The sequence below is a fragment of the Strigops habroptila genome, unplaced genomic scaffold, assembly GCF_004027225.2.
Source record: "Strigops habroptila isolate Jane unplaced genomic scaffold, bStrHab1.2.pri NW_022045622.1_ctg1, whole genome shotgun sequence".
Classification (NCBI taxonomy): domain Eukaryota; kingdom Metazoa; phylum Chordata; class Aves; order Psittaciformes; family Psittacidae; genus Strigops; species Strigops habroptila.
Window position 1 is genome coordinate 53,067 of NW_022651099.1, and position 20,778 is coordinate 73,844.

The 20,778-nt window shown below is 60.2% G+C and overlaps 3 protein-coding genes across 5 annotated transcripts in view; 1 reads left to right on the forward strand and 2 right to left on the reverse strand.

Annotated features, from left to right (window-relative positions):
• The window catches only part of MAP11 (microtubule associated protein 11), a 16,530-nt gene extending 9,885 nt beyond the window's left edge, over nucleotides 1–6,645 (reverse strand). For 2 of the 3 annotated variants that reach the window (XM_030474944.1, XM_030474942.1), the window contains exons 1-6: nucleotides 5,070–5,650; nucleotides 3,857–3,952; nucleotides 3,367–3,499; nucleotides 3,187–3,273; nucleotides 1,773–1,893; nucleotides 548–695 (exon numbers count right to left, since the gene is read on the reverse strand). In XM_030474944.1, coding sequence (XP_030330804.1) covers nucleotides 548–695; nucleotides 1,773–1,893; nucleotides 3,187–3,273; nucleotides 3,367–3,499; nucleotides 3,857–3,952; nucleotides 5,070–5,462 — 978 coding nt within the window. In that variant the 5' untranslated portion in view covers nucleotides 5,463–5,650. Of the gene's footprint in view, nucleotides 1–547; nucleotides 696–1,772; nucleotides 1,894–3,186; nucleotides 3,274–3,366; nucleotides 3,500–3,856; nucleotides 3,953–5,069 lie in introns of all 3 variants that reach the window. The other variant, XM_030474943.1, reaches the window with a different exon arrangement.
• COPS6 (COP9 signalosome subunit 6) lies at nucleotides 5,175–19,949 on the forward strand. Its single transcript, XM_030474946.1, has 8 exons — nucleotides 5,175–5,345; nucleotides 8,586–9,054; nucleotides 16,304–16,453; nucleotides 16,996–17,121; nucleotides 18,707–18,838; nucleotides 19,537–19,625; nucleotides 19,716–19,778; nucleotides 19,869–19,949. Exons 3-8 carry the CDS (start codon nucleotides 16,360–16,362, stop codon nucleotides 19,932–19,934), a joined length of 570 nt encoding a protein of 189 aa, XP_030330806.1. The 5' UTR covers nucleotides 5,175–5,345; nucleotides 8,586–9,054; nucleotides 16,304–16,359; the 3' UTR covers nucleotides 19,935–19,949.
• On the reverse strand, nucleotides 6,744–15,392 carry GAL3ST4 (galactose-3-O-sulfotransferase 4). Its single transcript, XM_030474945.1, has 4 exons — nucleotides 14,922–15,392; nucleotides 13,915–14,029; nucleotides 10,710–10,959; nucleotides 6,744–9,317 (listed from the first exon to the last, which is right to left on the reverse strand). Exons 3-4 carry the CDS (start codon nucleotides 10,728–10,730, stop codon nucleotides 8,526–8,528), a joined length of 813 nt encoding a protein of 270 aa, XP_030330805.1. The 5' UTR covers nucleotides 10,731–10,959; nucleotides 13,915–14,029; nucleotides 14,922–15,392; the 3' UTR covers nucleotides 6,744–8,525.
• Nucleotides 19,950–20,778: the final 829 nt, after the last annotated feature.

Consider the following 20,778-nt stretch of genomic DNA (forward strand, 5'->3'; position numbering starts at 1 on the left):
CACCATTGAGGTCCCCATCGAAGCCCCACCATTGAGGTCCCCCATTGAAGCCCCACCATTGAGGTCCCCATCGAAGCCCCATCATTGAGGTCCCCATTGAAGCCCCACCATTGGGGTCCCCATTGAAGCCCCATCATTGAGGTCCCCACTGAAGCCCCACCATTGAGGTCCCCCATTGAAGCCCCATCATTGAGGTCCCCATTGAAGCCCCACCACTGGGGGTCCCCATTGAAGCCCCCACATTGAGGTCCCCATTGAAGCCCCCCCATTGAGGTCCCCCATTGAAGCCCCATCATTGAGGTCCCCATTGAAGCCCCACCATTGAGGTTCCCCATTGAATCCCCACCATTGAGGTCCCCCATTGAAGCCCCACCATTGAGGTCCCATTGAAGCCCCACCATTGAGGTCCCCATTGAAGCCCCACCATTGAGGTTCCCCACTGAAGCCCCCCCATTGAGGTCCCCCATTGAAGCCCCCCATTGAGATCCCCATTGAAGCCCCACCATTGGGGTCCCCATTGAAGCCCCACCATTGGGGTCCCCCTCACCTCTTTGGTGTCCTCGGGCGGGCGCTCGGGCGCGTGGAGCTGGAAGAGGAAGTTCTGCTCCTCCAGGGCACTGAGGGCGCAGGGACACGCGGAGCCGGCCCCGGCCACGCGGCAGAAGGAGCCCACCGGGACCTCACCCGAGTGGTGGCTTCAGGGGGGACATGGGGGTCACCATGGCCCCAAAAGGGGTCCCAATGGCCATAAAGAGGGTCCCAATGGTCCTAATGAGGGTCTCCATGGACCCATAATGGTCTCAGTGGCCATAAAGAGGGTCCCAATGGTCCTAATAAGAGTCTCCATGGACCCAAAATGGTCCTAATGGCCATAAAGAGGGTCCCAATGGCCTCAAAGAGGGTCCCCATGGCCATAAAGAGGGTCCCAATAGTCCTAATGAGGGTCTCCATGGACCCATAATGGTCTCAGTGGCCATAAAGAGGGTCCCAATGGCCTCAAAGAGAGTCCCAATGGTCCTCATGAGGGTCTCCATGGACCCAAAATGGTCCTAATGGCCATAAAGAGGGTCCCAATGGTCATAAAGAGGGTCCCAATGGTCCTAATGAGGGTCCCCATGGCCATAAAGAGGGTCCCTATGGCCACAATGACACCCCAAAGAGGGTCCCCATGGCCCCAGGTTGTCCCCATTGCCCCATTGCCCCCATTACCCCCATCACCCCCATTGTCCCCATTGCCCTCATTGCCCCCATTGCCCCCATTGCCCCCATTGCCCCCATTGTCCCCATTGTCCCCATTACCCCCATTGCCCCCATTGTCCCCATTGTCCCCATTACCCCCATTACCCCCATTGCCCCCATTGTCCCCATTGCCCCCATTGTCCCCATTGTCCCCATTACCCCCATTGCCCCCATTGCCCCCATTGTCCCCATTGTCCCCATTGTCCCCATTACCCCCATTGCCCCCATTGCCCCCACTGCCCCCATTGCCCCCATTGCCCCCCATTGCCCCCATTGTCCCCATTGCCCCCATTGTCCCCATTGTCCCCATTACCCCCATTGCCCCCATTGTCCCCATTGCCCCCATTGTCCCCATTGCCCCCATTACCCCCATTGTCCCCATTGCCCCCATTGCCCCCATTGCCCCCCATTGCCCCCATTGTCCCCATTACCCCCATTGCCCCCATTGTCCCCATTGCCCCCATTGTCCCCATTGCCCCCATTGCCCCCCATTGCCCCCATTGTCCCCATTGCCCCCCATTGCCCCCAGTCACCAGACGTCGTCGACCAGCAGCACGGAGCCATCGGGCAGCACGGGCAGGTAACTGGCGTTGAGGTTGGGCAGCACCCGAACGGAGCACAGGGACAGCGGCTCCTGCGAGCTGCCATTGAGCACTGGGGACAATGGGGGCGATGGGGACAATGGGGGCGATGGGGGCAATGGGGACAATGGGGGTAATGGGGACAATGGGGCAATGGGGATGGGAGGAACATGCCGGGACCTGGTTAGAGCCATGTCATTGTCCCCATGATGTCCCCATATCCCATACCCCACACCCCATACCCACACCCCATATCCCACACCCCATATCCCATATCCCATACCCCACACCCCATACCCCATACCCCATATCCCATATCCCATGCCCCATATCCCATGCCCCATATCCCATATCCCATATCCCATACCCCATATCCCATACCCCATATCCCACACCCCATATCCCACACCCCATACCCTATATCCCACACCACATACCCCATACCCCGTACCCCATATCCCATACCCCATATCCCATACCGCACACCCCATATCCCATACCCCATATCCCATACCCCACACCCCATATCCCATATCCCACACCCCATATCCCATATCCCATACCCCATACCCCATATCCCATACCCCACACCCCATATCCCACACCCCATATCCCATACCCCACACCCCATATCCCATACCCCACACCCCATACCCCATATCCCACACCCCATACCCCATATCCCATACCCCATATCCCACACCCCACACCCCATATCCCACACCCCATATCCCATATCCCATACCCCATACCCCATATCCCATATCCCACACCCCATACCCCATATCCCATATCCCACACCCCATATCCCATACCCCACACCCCATACCCCATATCCCATACCCCATATCCCATATCCCATACCCCATACCCCATATCCCATACCCCATACCCCATATCCCATATCCCATACCCCACACCCCATACCCCATATCCCATACCCCATATCCCATATCCCATACCCCATATCCCATACCCCATATCCCACACCCCATATCCCATACCCCACACCCCATACCCCATATCCCATACCCCATACCCCATATTCCATACCCCATACCCCATATCCCACACCCCATACCCCATATCCCATACCCCATATCCCACACCCCACACCCCATATCCCACACCCCATATCCCATACCCCATACCCCATATCCCACACCCCATATCCCATATCCCATACCCCATATCCCATACCGCACACCCCATATCCCATACCCCACACCCCATACCCCATATCCCACACCCCATACCCCATATCCCATACCCCACACCCCATACCCCATATCCCATATCCCATATCCCATACCCCATATCCCACACCCCATATCCCATATCCCATACCCCATATCCCCAATGTCACCTTTAAGCAGGGTCAGATACTTCCCGGACACTGTGAGTTGGCGGCATCGGACCACGGGGGGAGGCAGCACCGTCAGCAACGTGCTCACTGTTGGGACATGGATATGGGTACAGGGATATAGGGATATGGGATATAGGGTATGGGGACCATAGGGGACAACAGGGACAAGGGAGGTGGCACCTTGTGCCTTGAAGGCCGCCTGCTCCTGGCGGAAGACTTGAGCTGGATCCCGGCTCTGCAGCAGCTTCAGGTACCCGGAGCCTTCCTGCAGCTCCGGGGGCTCCGTGTCCCGGCGCCACACTGTGACCACCACCTATGGACATGGGGACAATGGGGACAATGGGGACAATGGGGGGCAATGGGGGTAATGGGGGGCAATGGGGGTAATGGGGGGCAATGGGGGTCCCCAATGGGCACAGCGGTTGGTGGCCCCCATTGACTACAATGGTGCCAGGGTGTTGTTTGCCCTGATGGCCACAAGGCGGCAGTGTCGCCATTGTCCCCATTACCCCCATTGACTCCCATTGCCCCCCTTGTCCCCATCGCCCCCCATTGCCCCCATTGCCCCATTGCCCCCCATTGTCCCCATTACCCCCCTTGTCCCCATTACCTCCATTGCCCCCATTGCCCCATCGCCCCCCATTGCCCCCCATTGTCCCCATCGCCCCACCTTGGCCTTGCTGGTGCCGGGGGGCAGCCGGTCCAGGGCGATGGTGAGGGGGAAGATGACCTCATCCGGACACACGATGGGCTCCTCCACAGGGACCTGGGGACACGGGGGCATTGGGGCACCTTGGACCAGTCACCCCATGTCCCTTTGTCCGCTTCATCCCATCCCCATGTCCCCCTTTGTCCCTGTTGTCCCCACTTGTCCCCTTCATCCCATCCCTGTCATCCCACTTGATCCCATCCCCATGTTCCCTTGTCCCATTCATTCCCATGTCCCCACTTGTCCCCCTTCATCCCATCCCTATGTCCCCCTTTGTCCCCTTTATCGCATCCTCACATCCCCCTTGTCCTCCTTCATCCCCTATATTCCCATATCCCACATCCCCATCCCCACACCCCTATCTCTATATCCCCTATACCCCCTATGCCCCCCCATATCCCACACCCCCTATCCCCTATATCCCCAATCCCCATCCACACACCCCTATCCCCTATATCTGCTATCCCCCTATATCCCCTATCTCCCCCTATATCCCACACCCCCCATCCCCTATATCCCTCATATCCCACACCCCCTATCCCTATATTGTCTATCTCCCCCCATATCCCATATATTCTCTATACCTCCCATACCCTATAATCCTTATACCCCTATATCCGCTATACCCCCCCATATCCCCTATCTCCCCCATACCCCCCTATATCCCACACCCCCTATCCCTATATCGCCTATCTCCCTCCATATCCCCTATATCCCCTATACCCCCCATACCCCCTATCCCCCCCCGTATCCCCTATCTCCCCCATACTCCCCTATATCCCACACCCCCATCCCTATATCCCCTATCCCCCCCATATCGCCTATATCTCCTATACCCCCATACCCTATACCCCCTATACACTCTGTCCCCCCATATCCCCTATCTCCCCCATACCCCCCTGTATCCCACACCCCCTATCCCCTATACCCCCTATATCCCACACTCCCTATGCCTATATCACCTATCCTTCCCATATCCCCTATACCCCCCACACCCTATACCCCTATACCCCCTATACCCCTATATCCCCTATCCCCCCCATACCCTATACCCCCATACCCCCTATCTCCCCTATACCCTCCATACCCTATCCCCCCCATATCCCCTATCTCCCCTATCCCCCCTATACCCCCTATATCCCCCCATATCCCCCCGTACCCCCCATTCCCGCACCCCCTCCTGCTGCGCGGCCGCTCCGGTCCCGTGCGTCAGCAGCACCCGGCACTCCCGGAACGCCGCGGTCGCTTCCAGCTCCGTCCCGTTGGGGGCGCTCCCGTCGCCGTCCCCGTCCTCGCCGTCCCCTCCCGCTCCATCCCCGCCGCCGCCGCCGCCGCCGCCGGGGCTCACGCTCGCCAGCGCCGTTAAGGACGAGGCCAACTCGGTCCAAGGGGGGCGGCCCGGGCCCGGCCGGCACCGCAGCACCAGCAGGAACCGGACGGTCTCCCCCAGGTAAAGGTGGTTGCGGCGGGGAAGGCTCCGGTACCGGCCAGGCTCTGCCGACAGCAGCTCCCGCGCCCCGAACGGCACCGCCGGGAAGTACATGAAGTAATCGCATTGGGACTCCATTGGGATCAACCGGGAATGGCACCGGGATCAAACGGGAATGGGAGCGGGAATGGGAGAGGGATAAATGGGAATGGCACCGGGAGAACCGGGAATGAGAGCGGGATAACCGGGAATGGGAGAGGGAATGGGAGCGGGAATGGGAGCGGGATCAAACGGGAATGGCACCGGGATAAATGGGAATGGGAGAACCGGGAATGGGAGCGGGATAAATGGGAATGGGAGAACCGGGAATGGGAGCGCGATCAAACGGGAATGGGAGCGGGATCAAACGGGAATGGGAGCGGAATGGCACCGGGATAAATGGGAATGGGAGCGAGATCAAATGGGAATGGGAGCGGGAATGGCACCGGGATAAATGGGAACGGGAGCGGGATCAAACGGGAATGGGAGCGGGAATGGCACCGGGATAAATGGGAATGGGAGAACCGGGAATGGGAGCGGGATCAAACGGGAATGGGAGAGGGAATGGGAGCGTGATCGGTACTGGAATGAACGTGAATGGGAGTGGGAATGGCACCAGGATAACCGGGAATGGGAGCTGGAATGGCACCGGGATAACCGGGAATGGGAGCTGGAATGGCACTGGGATATACGGGAATGGAAGAGGAAATGGGAGCGGGATAACCGGGAATGGGAACGGGAATGGCACTGGGATAAATGGGAATGGGATCGGGGGGAACCCGGACCGGGAATGGGATCAGGGAGAACCGGGAGCCGCGCCGGGATAAACGGGAATGGTAGAGGGAATGGGAGCGGGATTAGCAACGGGAATGGAGGGGGAATGGGACTGGGATCAGCAACGGGGGGGAATCGGTGGGTACCGGGAAGGGGGAACCGGGATCGGGATAACTGGGATCGGGATCCGGAAGGGTTCGGGAGGGCCCGGAGGGATTCGGGGGGTTCCGGAGGGCTCCGGAAGGGTTCGGAAGGTTCCGGAGGGGTTCTGGAGATTCCGGAGCGGTTCGGGAGGTTCCGGAAAGGTTCGGGGGGGCCCGGAGGGGGTCTGTAGGGTTCGGGTGGTTCCGGAGGGGTTCGGGGGGGGAGGTCCGAAGGGGTCCGGGGGCTCCGGAGGGGTTCGGGGGTTTCCGGAAGGGTTCGGGGGGGTTCGGGGGGGGGGATCCCGGTACCGGCTTCTCCGGGCGTGCGCAGGGCGCGGAGCCGAGCGCCGAGTGGGCGCGGCCGAGCGCTGAGCTTATCGATGCGCCCACCAATCACCGCCCAGCAGGGGGACGAGGCTGCCCTCCCTCCCCTCGCTGCGTGATTGACAGCGGCAGCAGCCAATCAGCGCTGAGATTCCAGTCTTTATTGCCATAGCGACCGCGAAGCGAGGCTGGGGGCGGGGCTTGAGAGATGGGGCGGTACCATTGGGGGCGGGGGGAGGAGATTAAACCCCCCCCCCCCCATAGGGTCCCATTGCCCATAATGGGTAAACTGAGGCAGAGGGTTGTACCATTATGGGCTGAGGGGGGGGTCTGGTCCCTATATGGGACCTATAGGACCCTATAGGACCAGCCTCCATGAACCCATTGCCCACAGTGGGTAAACTAAGGCATGAAGCTGTATTATGGGGGGGGGGGAGCTGATATTTAACCCCCCCTTAAGGGCATTAAACCATTACTGGGTAAACTGAGGCACAAGCTGGTACCATAATGGGATGGACTGGCCCCTATATGGGGCCAGGAGCCCATTAAATGGGGTAAACTGAGGCACGAAGCTGTATAATGGGGGGGGGGGGGGGCATTTAACCCCCCCCAGGGGCATGATCCCATTGCCCATAGTGGGTAAACTGAGGCACAGGGTTATACCATTATAGACGGGGGGGGGATTAACCCCTTTAGGGGCATGATCCCATTGCCCATAGTGGGTAAACTGAGGCACAGGGTTATACCATTATAGATGGGGGGGGGGGATTAACCCCCCCCCAGGGGCATGATCCCATTGCCCATAGTGGGTAAACTGAGGCACAGGGCTGTACCATTATGTGGGGGGGGGATTAACCCCTTTAGGGGCATGATCCCATTGCCTATAGTGGGTAAACTGAGGCACAGGGTTATACCATTATAGACGGGGTGGGGATTAACCCCTTTAGGGGCATGATCCCATTGCCTATAGTGGGTAAACTGAGGCACAGGGCTGTACCATTATGTGTGTGGGGGGATTAACCCCTTTAGGGGCATGATCCCATTGCCCATAGTGGGTAAACTGAGGCACAGGGCTGTACCATTATAGATTGGGGGGGGATTAACCCCTTTAGGGGCATGATCCCATTGCCCATAGTGGGTAAACTGAGGCACAGGGCTGTACCATTATGTGTGGGGGGGATTAACCCCTTTAGGGGCATGATCCCATTGCCTATAGTGGGTAAACTGAGGCACAGGGTTATACCATTATAGACGGGGTGGGGATTAACCCCTTTAGGGGCATGATCCCATTGCCTATAGTGGGTAAACTGAGGCACAGGGCTGTACCATTATGTGTGTGGGGGGATTAACCCCTTTAGGGGCATGATCCCATTGCCCATAGTGGGTAAACTGAGGCACAGGGCTGTACCATTATAGATTGGGGGGGGATTAACCCCTTTAGGGGCATGATCCCATTGCCCATAGTGGGTAAACTGAGGCACAGGGCTGTACCATTATAGATTGGGGGGGGATTAACCCCTTTAGGGGCATGATCCCATTGCCTATAGTGGGTAAACTGAGGCACAGGGTTATACCATTATAGATGGGGGGGGGATTAACCCCCCCCCAGGGGCATGATCCCATTGCCCATAGTGGGTAAACTGAGGCACAGGGCTGTACCATTATGTGGGGGGGGGATTAACCCCTTTAGGGGCATGATCCCATTGCCTATAGTGGGTAAACTGAGGCACAGGGCTGTACCATTATAGATGGGGGGGGATATTTAAACCCCCATAGTGGGTAAACTGAGGCACAAACCTTCACATTGGGGTCTCCCAATCCCTATATCCCAATGCTATTGTATTGGGGGGGGGGGGCACTGGGATAAGGAATGGACACACACACACACCCCCCACACACACACTTATTCCCCCCCCCCCATTCACTCCATCCCGGTGCCATTCCCAAACTGCCACCGATCCAGGATATCCTTATACTGCAGCTCCGGCGTCGCCATCTGCGCGCAGCGCTCCCGCTCCTCCCCGCTTAACCCGGGCCGGAGCTGGTATCCCATGATCCGCGCTCTTCCCGGCGGCTGGAACGGCCGGAGCCTCCCATCGGTGATAGCCGGAGCCGGGATGGGCCCCCCTCCTTGGAGACACCTTCGGGATGCCTCTTCCCGGCGTTGGCGCAAGCGGGATACCTCCGATTCCATGCGGGCTACACCGAAAGCTCGCACCCGTTGCCAGAAGGAGCGGTTGATGTGGACGTAGAGAGCCCAATCCAAGTCATTCCATAAGCGGAGGCGTTGGGATTGAGCCGGGGATAACTTGGGAACGTCCTCGGCGGCGCGGCCGTTGTGGATGAAGGAGGTGATGGCTTCCTCCGGCCAACACAGCGCCTCCCGCAGGAGAACCATGGACTCATCGAAGTGCTCGGCCACCAGGACCATGGAGAAGGTTTGGTCCAAGGTATCCAAGGCGGATGCCAAGGAATCGGCATCGCTCACGGGGGGTAACCCAAAGTCGAACCATTGGAGGTTCTTGGCGTAGTGATTCCCTCTTATCCCAGCTTTGTAGAAGCGTTCCGGGCTCTCCAGGAAGGATTGGAGGGATGGAGCATTCCGGAAAGCTGGAGTGATGGAGCGGTAATAGGAAAAGGCGGATTCGGCCAAGGTGGCCGGGTCACGGATGATGGAGAAGTAGAAGCTGTCGTTGGGCATCACGCGTTGGACCTGGGGGTATAATGGGGGGGGGATATGGGGGATCTATAGGGGGGGTGAGGTGGAGGGTGTCACAGGGTCAGCCTATGGTACCCCAATATCACCTCGTGGTACCCAACATCATGATACGGTGCCCGACAGCATCCTATGGTACCCCGATATCATCCTATGGTACCCCGATATCATGCTATGGTACCCCAAGAGCATCCTATGGTACCCCAATATCATGCTATGGTACCCCAACAGCATCCTATGGAACCCCCCCATTGTGTCCCCCCCCTTGTCCCCCCGCATCCCCCCATTGTGACCATTCCCCCCCATCACCCCCCTACCCCCCCATTACCTCCCTGTGGTCAGAGCACCTGCGATGATGGATGTTGTTGAAGGGGGGTCCCCATCACCCCCATTGCCCCCATTGTCCCCATCACCCCCATCATCCCCACCACCCCATATCCCCCCATATCCCATATGCCCTCATATCCCCCCATCACACCATATCCCCCATCACCCCACATCCCCCCATATCCCATATGCCCCCATCACCCCATATCCCCCCATCACCCCCATCACCCCCATTGCTTCCATCACCCCATATCCCCCCATCACCCCCATTACCCCCATTGTCCCCATTGCCCCCATCACCCCCATTGCCCCCATCACCCCATATCCCCCCATCACCCCCACTGCCTCTATCACCCCATATCCCCCCATCACCCCCATTGCCCCCATCACCCCCATTACCCCACATCCCCCCATCACCCCATCACCCCATATCCCCCCATCACCCCCCACCGCCCCCCCCACCTCGGCGCGGTCGAAGCGCATGTGATGGCAGATGATGTCGAAGGGGGGTCCCCATTGCCCCCATCACCCCATATCCCCCCATTACCCCCCCATCCCCCCATCACCCCACATCCCCCCATCACCCCCATCACCCCATATCCCCCCATATCCCATATCCCCCCATCACCCCAATTGCCCCCATTGTCCCCATCACCCCACATCCCCCCATCACCCCCATCACCCCCATCACCCCATATCCCCCCATATCCCCCCATCACCCCCATCACCCCCCCCACCTCCGCGCGGTCGAAGCGCATGTGATGGCAGATGATATCGAAGGGGGGTCCCCATTGCCCCCATCACCCCACATGCCCCCATATCCCATATCCCCCCATCACCCCCCTTGCCCCCATTGTCCCCATCACCCCACATCCCCCCATCACCCCCATCACCCCCATCACCCCATATCCCCCCATCACCCCCATCACCCCCCCCCACCTCCGCGCGGTCGAAGCGCATGTGATGGCAGATGATATCGAAGGGGTGCCCCCATTGCCCCCATCACCCCCATCCCTCCATATCCCCCCATATCCCCCCATCACCCCCCACCGCCCCCCCCACCTCCGCGCGGTCGAAGCGCATGTGATGGCAGATGATATCGAAGGGGGGCCCCCGCGGGCGGAAGCCTTTGACGCGCTCGGCTCGGAAGGGCCGGGGGTACCCGAACTGGTACCGGCGCGGGAGGGCGAAGCGCAGGCGGCGGCGCTGGCCGAAGCGGTGCAGCACGTTGAGCACGCTGCTCCCGCCCGCCTTGTGCGTCTTCAGGAACGCAACGTGCGTGCGCGGCCCGCACGGAGCCGGCGCCGCGGGGCTGCGGGCAGCGGAGCGGGGGGTTGGATTGGGGGGGGGGGGGGCATGTAAGGAGGGGACACACCCCCCCCCCTTGTGGACAGAGAGGGGCACCCCCTTGTATACAGAGAGGGGACACCCCCCCTTGTGGGCAGAGAGGGGACACCCCCCCCTTGTGGACAGAGAGGGGCACCCCCCTTGTGGACAGTGAGGGGACACCCCCCCTTGTGGGCAGAGAGGGGACACCCCCCTTGTGGACAGTGAGGGGACACCCCCCCCTTGTGGACAGAGAGGGGACACCCCCCCTTGTGGGCAGAGAGGGGACACCCCCCTTGTGGACAGAGAGGGGACACCCCCCCTTGTGGGCAGAGAGAGAGGGGACACCCCCCTTGTGGACAGAGAGAGAGGGGACACCCCCCTTGTGGACAGAGAGGGGATCCCCCAGTGTAGTTGTATTGGGGATACTCATCTCGGGGACACCCATAGAACCTGTATTGGGGATACCCCCTCCTTGTGGACAGAGAAGAGGGGACACCCCCTTGTGGACAGAGAGGGGACACCCCCCCTTGTGGACAGAGAGGGGCACCCCCTTGTGGACAGAGAAGAGGGGATACCCCTCTTGTGGGCAGAGAGGGGACCCCCCCCTTGTGGACAGAGAGGGGACACCCCCCCTTGTGGACAGAGAGGGGACACACCCCCCCCTTGTGGACAGAGAGGGGATCCCCCAGTGTAGTTGTATTGGGGATACTCATCTCGGGGACACCCATAGAACCTGTATTGGGGACACCTCCCCCTTGTGGACAAAGAGGGGATACCCCTCTTGTGGGCAGAGAGGGGACACCCCCCCCTTGTGGACAGAGAGGGGACACCCCCTTGTGGACAGAGAGAGAAGGGGCACCCCCCTTGTGGACAGAGAGGGGACACCCCCTTGTGGGCAGAGAGAGAGGGGACACCCCCCTTGTGGACAGAGAGAGAGGGGACACCCCCCTTGTGGACAGAGAGGGGATCCCCCAGTGCAGTTGTATTGGGGATACTCATCTCGGGGACACCCATAGAACCTGTATTGGGGATACCCCCTCCTTGTGGACAGAGAGGGGACACCCCCTTGTATACAGAGAGGGGACACCCCCCCCTTGTGGACAGAGAGGGGACCCCCCCAGTGTAGTTGTATTGGGGATACTCATCTCGGGGACACCCATTGAACCCGTATTGGGGACACCCCCCCCTTGTGGACAGAGAGGGGCACCCCCTTGTATACAGAGAGGGGACACCCCCCCTTGTGGACAGTGAGGAGACACCCCCCCTTGTGGACAGAGAGGGGACACCCCCCTTGTGGACAGTGAGGGGACACCCCCCCTTGTGGGCAGAGAGGGGACCCCCCAGTGTAGTTGTACTGGGGATACTCATCTCGGGGACACCCATAGAACACATATTGGGGACACCCCCCCCCTTTTGGGCAGAGAGGGGACCCCCCCCTTGTGGACAGAGAGGGGACCCCCCAGTGTAGTTGTACTGGGGATACTCATCTCGGGAACACCCATTGAACCCGTATCGGGGACACCCCTTGTATACAGAGAGGGGACACCCATATAGGGGACACCCGTTGTATACAGAGAGGGAACACGCATATAGGGGACACCCGTTGTATACAGAGAGGGGACCCCCAATGCACTTGCATTGAGAACACCCCTTGTATACAGAGAGGGGACACCCGTATAGGGGACACCCATTGTATACAGAGAGGGGACCCCCAGTGCAGTTGTATTGGGGATACTCATCTCGGGGACACCCATTGAACCCCGTATTGGGGACACCCCTTGTATACAGAGAAAGGACACCTATATAGAGGACACCCGTTGTATACATAGAGGGGACACCTATATAGGGGACACCCATTGTATACAGAGAGGGGACACCCATATAGGGGATGCCCATTGTATACAGAGAGGGGACACCCATATAGGGGACACCCGTTGTATACAGAGAGGGGACACCTATATACGGGACGCCCATTGTATACATAGAAGGGACACCCATATAGGGGACACCCATTGTATACAGAGAGGGGACACCCATATAGGGGACACCCGTTGTATACAGAGAGGGGACCCCCAGTGCACTTGTATTGGGGACACCCCTTGTATACATAGAGGGGACCCCAGTGCACTTGTATTGGGGACACTCCTTGTATACATATAGGGGACCCCCATCATATACAGAGAGGGGACCCCCAGTGCACTTGTGTTGGGGACACCCATCTCAGGGACACCCATTGAACCCCTATAGGGGACACCCCTTGTACACAGAGAGGGGACCCCCAGTGCAGTTGTATTGGGGACACCCCTTGTACACAGAGAGGGGACCCCCATATAGGGAACACCCATTGTACCCATACAGGGGACACCCAATTCAGGGGCACCCAATGCATCCATATAGGGGACCCCCATTGCATCCATATAGGGGACACCCATTGCACCCATATTGGGGATGCCCAATCTGGGGACACCAAATGCATCCATATAGGGGATACCCATTGCACCCACCACTGGGAGCCCCACTGAACCCATATTGGGCACCCCCATTGCACCCATATAGGGGACCCCCAATGCATCCATATTGGGGACCCCCATTGCACACATATAGGGGACCCCCACTGCACCCATATAGGGGACACCCACGCTTGGGACTCCTGTTTTACCTGTATAGGGGACTCCCATTGCAACCATATTGGGGACCCCCATGCTTGGGACCCCCATCATATCTGTATAGGGCACCCCCACTGCACCTATATTGGGGACCCCCCCGATACCCCCATTGTACCCACCTCAGGCCCATCTCCCCCATCCCACCCCACCCCAACCCGTGGCACCCATACCCCCCCCATTGGTACACTGGGGTATAGGCGGGGGCTATAGGGGAATGGGGGGGGGTGTTGGGGGGGCTATAGGGGAAAGGGGGGGGGGTGTTTGGGGGTCACCTGCGCCGCAGCGGCCCCCCCAGCAGCTGGAGGGTGAAGCCGATGGTGACACAGACCCCTAGGGCAGCACCCAGGGCCTGGAGCCGGCAGCAGGCGGGGGGGGGGCTTCATCCTCCTGGGGGGGGGGGGGGGCACCGCTATTGGGGTCCCTTCAATACCCCCCCATATCCATGTGTCCCCCCCTGCACCCCGAATGGTTCAGTCCCACCCCTATTGTCCCCCCCAATACCAGTTGGTTCCCCCCCTCCCCAATCCCGGTTGTGCCCGATCCCGGTTCTTACCCCCGCCCCATCCCGATCCCGGTTGTCCCGATCCCGGTTCTTCCTCTTCCCCCCCCCCAAAATCCCGGTTGTCCCCGTCCTGTTCCCGGTGCCCCCCCCGGTGTCTGGCCCCTCCCGTCCTAATCGCGATCCCGATTCTTCTTCTTCTCCCCCATTCTGGTTGTTCCCATCCCATTCCCGGTGCCCCCCAGTGTCTGGCCCTCCCTGTCCCAATCCCGATTCCGATCCCGATCCCGGTTCTCCCCCCCCCCCCCAGTCCCGGTTGTCCTCGTCCCAATCCTGATCCCGATCCCGGTTCTTCCCCCCCCCCCCAATCCCGGTTGCCCCCGTCCCAATCCCAATCCCGATCCCAGTTCTTCCCCCCCCCATTCCGGTCCCGGTTCTTCCCCCCCCGATACCGGTTGTTCCCATTCCGATCCTGATCCCGATCCCGCTTCTTTCCCCCCCCCATCCGTACCGTTCCCGGTTCTTCCCCTCCCGTCCCGATCCCGGTTCTTCCCCCTCCATCCAAGATCCCGGTTGTCCCGGGCCCGGTGCCCCCCCCCCCCAGTGTCCGGCCCCCCTTGTCCCGATCCCGGTTCCTGGTTCTTCCCCCCTCGTCCCAATCCCGCTTCTTTTCCCCTCTCATCCCAGTTCCCGTTCCCGGTGCTCCCCCGATATCCATCCCCCCTAATCCCGATCCCGATCCCGGTTGTCCCGGGCCCGGTCTCCCCCCATCGCACTCACCGCGGTCGCGGAGTCGCTCGTTCAGCTCCGTCGCATCCCGCCCTTCCCGGTGTCCCGATGTCGGGAGGGGAGGGTCCCGCTCCCGGTTGTTCCCGGTGTCCAATGGGGTCCCGAAGGGGTCTGAAGGGGTTCGATGGGGTCCCGAAGGAGTCCGAAGGGGTCCCGAAGGGGTTCCGAAGGAGTCCGAAGGTGTCCGAATGGGTCCCGAAGGAGTCCGAAGGAGTCCGAAGGGGTCCGATGGGGTCCCGAAGGGGTCCAAAGGGTTACGAAGGGGTCCGAAGGGGTCCCGAAGGGGTCCGAAGGGTTCCGAAGGGGTCCCGATGGGTTCCGAAGGGGTCCCGAAGAGGTCCGAAGGGTTCCGAAAGGGTCCCGAAGGGGTCCGATGGGGTCCCAATGGGGTCCGAAGGGTCCCGAAGGGGTCCCGGGGAGGGGGTTCCCGATCCCAGTCCCGCTCCCGCCGCTCTCCGCCAAGTTTCCTCCTTTGTCTCCCGCTGTCCCGCCCCCCGGTACCGGGAATGGGCCCCACGGCCCCCCCCACCCGCGTATTGGGAATACTGGGAGCACTGGGGGGGGACTGGGAGGTACTGGGAGACGATGGGGGGGCACTGGGGGGTTACTGAGATGTACTGGGAGCTACTGGGAAGCACTAGGGGGATACTGGGAGGCACTGGGGGAGTATTGGGGGGTATTGGGAGGCGATGGGGGGCTATTGGGAGTTACTGGGAGGTATTGGGAGGCACTGAGGGGCACTGGGGAGTTACTGGGAGGATACTGGGAGTTACTGGGAGACAATGAGGGGAGACTGGGAGGCACTGAGGGGTATTGGGGGGGTATTGATGGCACTGGGGGGTACTGGAAGGTTACTGGGAGTTACTGAGGGGTTACTGGGAGTTACTGGGAGGCACTGGGACCTACACTGGGCTATACTGGGAGGCACTGGGAGGGGAGGAAGGCACTGGGGAGGCACTGGGAGGCACTGGAGGGTAACTGGGAGGCACTGGGAGACCATGGGGGGACACTGAGGGGATACTGGGAGCTACTGGGAGGTACTGAGGGGTATTGGGGTGTTACTGGGGGGCCCTGGGAGTTACTGGGGGGATACTGGGAGGCACTGGGGCATTCCTGGAAGGTACTGGGGGGTATTGGGAGGCACTGAGGGTTACTGGGGGCTTACTGGGGGGCACTGGGGGAGTACAAAGGAGCATTGAGAGGCACTAGGGGGATACTGGGAGGCACCGGGGAGCACTAGGATGGACTGGGAGGTCTGAAGAGGGCAATGGGATGCAATGGGGGGCAATGGGATGGACTGGGATGCAATGGAATGCAACGGGATGCAATGGGATAGACTGGGATGAACTGGGAGCTGTCACGTGATTCTGCAGGAGGGAAACCCCGCCCCGTCCCCGCCCCTCCGCGCACGCGCGGAGCCCGGGCCAAGATGGCGGCAGCGGCAGCGGCAACGGCGGCGTCCGGAGCCGCTTCATCCGCGGCCGGGAGCAACGGGGCCGGAGGGATGGAGGTGGATGGGGCAGGTACCGCAGCGGGGCCCGGGCAGGGATCGGGATCGAACCGGGATCGGGATCGAATCGGGACCGAACCGCGGCTGCAGCGGGACCGGCCCGTGGGGACACGGCGGGAGGCTGGGGCCACGCCCCCAGCGCGTAGCCGCGTCCCCTCAGCCAATAGAAACGCCCCTCAACCCGTGGCCGCGCCCCCTCAGCCAATAGCTACGCCCTCAACCAGTGGCCACGCCCCCTCAGCCGCTTAACTCGCCTCGATGTGGTCACGCCCCCGTGTGTAGCCACGCCCCCTTCACATTGACCACGCCCCCTCTCGTCGCCCCCGCCCCTCATTGGCCACCACCCCTCGGTGCTCCCCCCGCCCCGCGGTACTGACCACGCCCCCCGTCATTGACTCCGCCCCCTGTGGCTGTGGCCACGCCTCTCACGCTGTTCCGCCCCCCCAGCGGGACCACCGGTGATGGGGGGGGTGTGGCCGTGGCTCCGCCCCCTCTGGCTGTGGCCCCGCCCCCTGTGGCTGTGGCCACGCCCCTGACGCTGTTCCACCCCCCCAGCGGCGCCGCCGGTGATGGCGGGGGGGGTCCCCGGCAGCGTGGCCGTGGCTCTGCACCCTCTGGTCATCCTCAACATCTCCGACCACTGGATCCGCCTGCGCTCGCAGGAGGGGCGCCCGGGGCAAGGTGACACCTATGCGTACCCATAGACACCTATAGACACCCCATAGACACCCATAGATACCTATAGATACCCCATAGACACCTATAGATATCCCATAGCCACCTATAGACACCCCATAGATACCCATAGATACCTATAGATACCCCATAGACAGCCCATAGACACCTATAGATACTTATAGATACCCCATAGACACCTATAGACACCCCACAGACACCCATAGATACGTATAGACACCCCAGAGACACCCATAGAGACCTATACATACCCCGTAGACACCTATAGACACCCCATAGACACCCCACAGACACCCTATGGACACCTGTAGACACCATATAGAATCCAGTGACATGCCATAGACACCTAGAGACATCGGTAGATACCCCATAGACACCCATAGACACCTATGGACATCCATAGGTACCTATAAACACCCACAGACACCCCATAGACACCTATACATACCCCATAGACATGTGTAGACACCCATAAACAGCCATGGACGCCCCATACACACCTATAGACATCCATAGACACCTATAGATGCTTGTAGACACCTATAGACACCACATAGACAGCCATAGACACTCCATAGGCACCCCATAGACACCTATAGACACCCCGTGAAATCCATAGACACCTACAGGCACCTATAAACACCCATAGACACCCCATAGACATCCCCAGGACCCCCAATAGACCCGCATAGACACCCACAGATACCCAGTGACACCCCATAGACCCCCATAGACACCCCATAGACACCCAGTGACACCCCATAGTCCCCACAAGGTCCTCCTACTGTCCCTTTGTGCCCCCCCCACAGCTGCCTGGAGCCCCCCATACCCACTTTGAGCCCCTAATTCCCCCATAACCCTTCTGAAACCCCCCAATGTTCCCCTATAACCCCATTGAGCCCCCTAATTCCCCCCATAACCCTTCTGGAACCCCCCAGTGTTCCCCTATAACCCCGTTGATCCCCCTAATTCCCCCCAAAACCCTCCTGGAACCCCCCAATGTTCCCCTATAGCCTGATAGAGCCCCCTAATTCCCCCCCAGAGCCCCCCATATCCCCTCCATAACCCCCTATATCCTCCTATCACCCCCATATCCCCTCCATAACCCCCCATACACCCCCATATCCTCTTATCACCCTCCTATCCCCCCCCACATCCCTCCATACCCCCCCATAGCCCTTCTATATCCCCATGGCCCCGCCCCTCTCGCTCTGACCACGCCCCCTCGCCCTGGCCACGCCCCCGCGCCCTGCCCACGCCCCCCTCCATGACCACGCCCCTGCACCCTGCCCACGCCCCCTCTCCGTGACCACGCCCCCTCACCCTGCCTACACCCCCTCTCCATGACCACGCCCCCACGCCCTGCCCACGCCCCCTCTCCATGACCACGCCCCCTCGCCCTGCCCACGCCCCCCTCCATGACCACGCCCCCTCGCTCTAGCCCCGCCTCTGATGCTGCCCCTGCGTCCCTCTATATCCCTCCCATATCCCCTCTATATCCCCCTATATCCCCCCTGTATCCCCTCTATATCCCCCCATATGCCCCCTATGTCCCCCCCATGTCCCGCAGTGATCGGGGCGCTGATCGGGCGGCAGGAGGGCCGCAGCATCGAGGTGATGAACTCCTTCGAGCTGCTCTCGCACCTCGTCGACGGCCACGTCCTCATCGACAAGGAGTATTATTACACCAAGGAGGAGCAGTGTGAGCCGGGGGGGGGCGTATAGGGGGTCCTGGGGGGGGTATAGGAGGGATATGGGGGGGTATAGAGGGGATATGGGGGGAATAAGGGGGTTTGGGAGAGATATGGAGGGATATAGGGGGTATATGGGGGGTTATAGGGGGGATATGGGGGGTATAGGAGGGATATGGGGGGGGATAAGGGGGTTTGGGGGAGATATGGAGGGATATAGGGGGTATATAGAGGCTTATGGCGAGGAAATGGAGGGATATACGAAGGATATGGGGGGAAATGGGGGGATATGGAGGGTTTAGGGGAGATATGGGGAGGATATGGGGGAATATAGAGGGTATGGGGGGGATATGGGGGGGATTGGTTGGGGTATGAGGGGATATAGGGCAGAAATGGGGGGATATGGTGGGGATATAGGGCGTTATGGAGGGATATGGAGTGCATACAGGGGGGTATGGGCACATATTGAGAGGAAATGGGGGGATATGGGGGGTTTAGGAGGGATATAGGGAGATGTGGGGGGATATAGGGGGGTATGGAGGGGATATAGAGGGATATGGAGGGGAAATGCGGGGATATAGAAGGGATATGGGGAGATATATAAGGGGTATGGGAGGCTATAGGGGGGATATGAAGGGGATATAGGGGGTATTGGGGGGATATAGGAGGGATATGGGGTGTATTTAGGGCTCCCTATGGCCCCCCCCAGTCAAACAGGTCTTCAAGGAGCTGGAGTTCCTGGGCTGGTACACGACCGGGGGCCCCCCCGAGCCCTCAGACATCCACGTCCACAAGCAGGCCAGTGCCCCCCCCCCCCCATTTTAGGGGTCCCCCCACCCCATTATGGGGGTCCGCCCCCTTTAATCCCCCCCCTATTGCCCCCTTTAGGTGTGTGAAATCATCGAGAGCCCCCTATTCCTCAAGCTGAACCCTATGACCAAGCACACGGATGTGAGTGATGGGGTTGGGGGGGCCCCAAAGTGGGGTTTTGGGGTCCCCCCACCCCTTAATATCTCTATTCCCCCCCCCCCCCGCTTTTAGCTGCCTGTCAGCGTGTTTGAGTCCGTCATTGATATCATCAATGGGGAGGTAATGGGGGGGGTATAAATGGGGTGGTGGGGGTTCTATAGGGGCATAAATGGGGCTGGGGGGGGTCTATGGGGGGATAAGTGGGGCTGGGGGGGTTCTATAAGGGGTATAAATGAGGCGGGGGGGTTAAAGTGGGGCTGGATGGGGGCAAAAATGGGGCTGAAGGGGGTAGAAATGGGGCTGGGGGGGTTCTATAGGGGGTTGAAATGGGGCTGGGGGGGTAAAAATGAGGCTGAAGGGGGTATAAATGGGGCTGGGAGAGCCCATTGTGGGTTCGGGGGGGGATAAATGGGGCTGGGAGAGTCCATTGTGGGGTTGGGGGGGATAAGTGAGGCTGGGAGAGTCCATTGTGGGTTGGGGGGGGGATAAATGGGGCTGGGGGGGTCCATTGTGGGTTCGGGGGGGGGATAAATGGGGCTGGGGGGGTCCATTGTGGGGTTGGGGGGGGATAAATGGGGCTGGGAGAGTCCATTGTGGGTTCGGGGGGGGGTATAAATAGGAATGGGAGAGTCCATTGTGTGATTGAGGGGGGTAAATGGGGCTGGGAGAGTCCATTGTGGGTTCGGGGGGGGATAAATGGGGCTGGGAGAGTCCATTGTGGGGTTGGGGGGGGATAAATGGGGCTGGGAGAGTCCATTGTGGGTTTGGGGGGGGGTAAATGGGGCTGGGAGAGTCCATTTGGGTTCGGGGGGGGAATAAATGGGTCTGGGGGGGGCAAAAATGGGTCGGGGGGGGGCAGAAATGGGTAGAAATGGGGCTTGGGGGGTATAAATAGGACTGGACGAGTCCATTGTGGGTCCAGAGGGGGGTGTCCAGGTGAGTCCAGGTGTACCTGGTGGGGTTTCCCTGTGTTCTCTTGTGC

Bases quoted from the DNA above. Each gene is read 5' to 3' on its own strand.
- GAL3ST4 (XM_030474945.1), bottom strand. From the start codon at position 10,730: ATGCGCTTCGACCGCGCGGAG. The intron at 9,318-10,709 runs GTGGGGGGGGCG...TTATACCCCCAG, and splicing joins TGCGCTTCGACCGCGCGGAG to GTCCAACGCGTGATGCCCAA.
- COPS6 (XM_030474946.1), top strand. From the start codon at position 16,360: ATGGCGGCAGCGGCAGCGGCAACGGCGGCGTCCGGAGCCGCTTCATCC. The intron at 16,454-16,995 runs GTACCGCAGCGG...CCACCCCCCCAG, and splicing joins GATGGAGGTGGATGGGGCAG to CGGCGCCGCCGGTGATGGCG. The intron at 18,839-19,536 runs GTGAGCCGGGGG...GGCCCCCCCCAG, and splicing joins TTACACCAAGGAGGAGCAGT to TCAAACAGGTCTTCAAGGAG.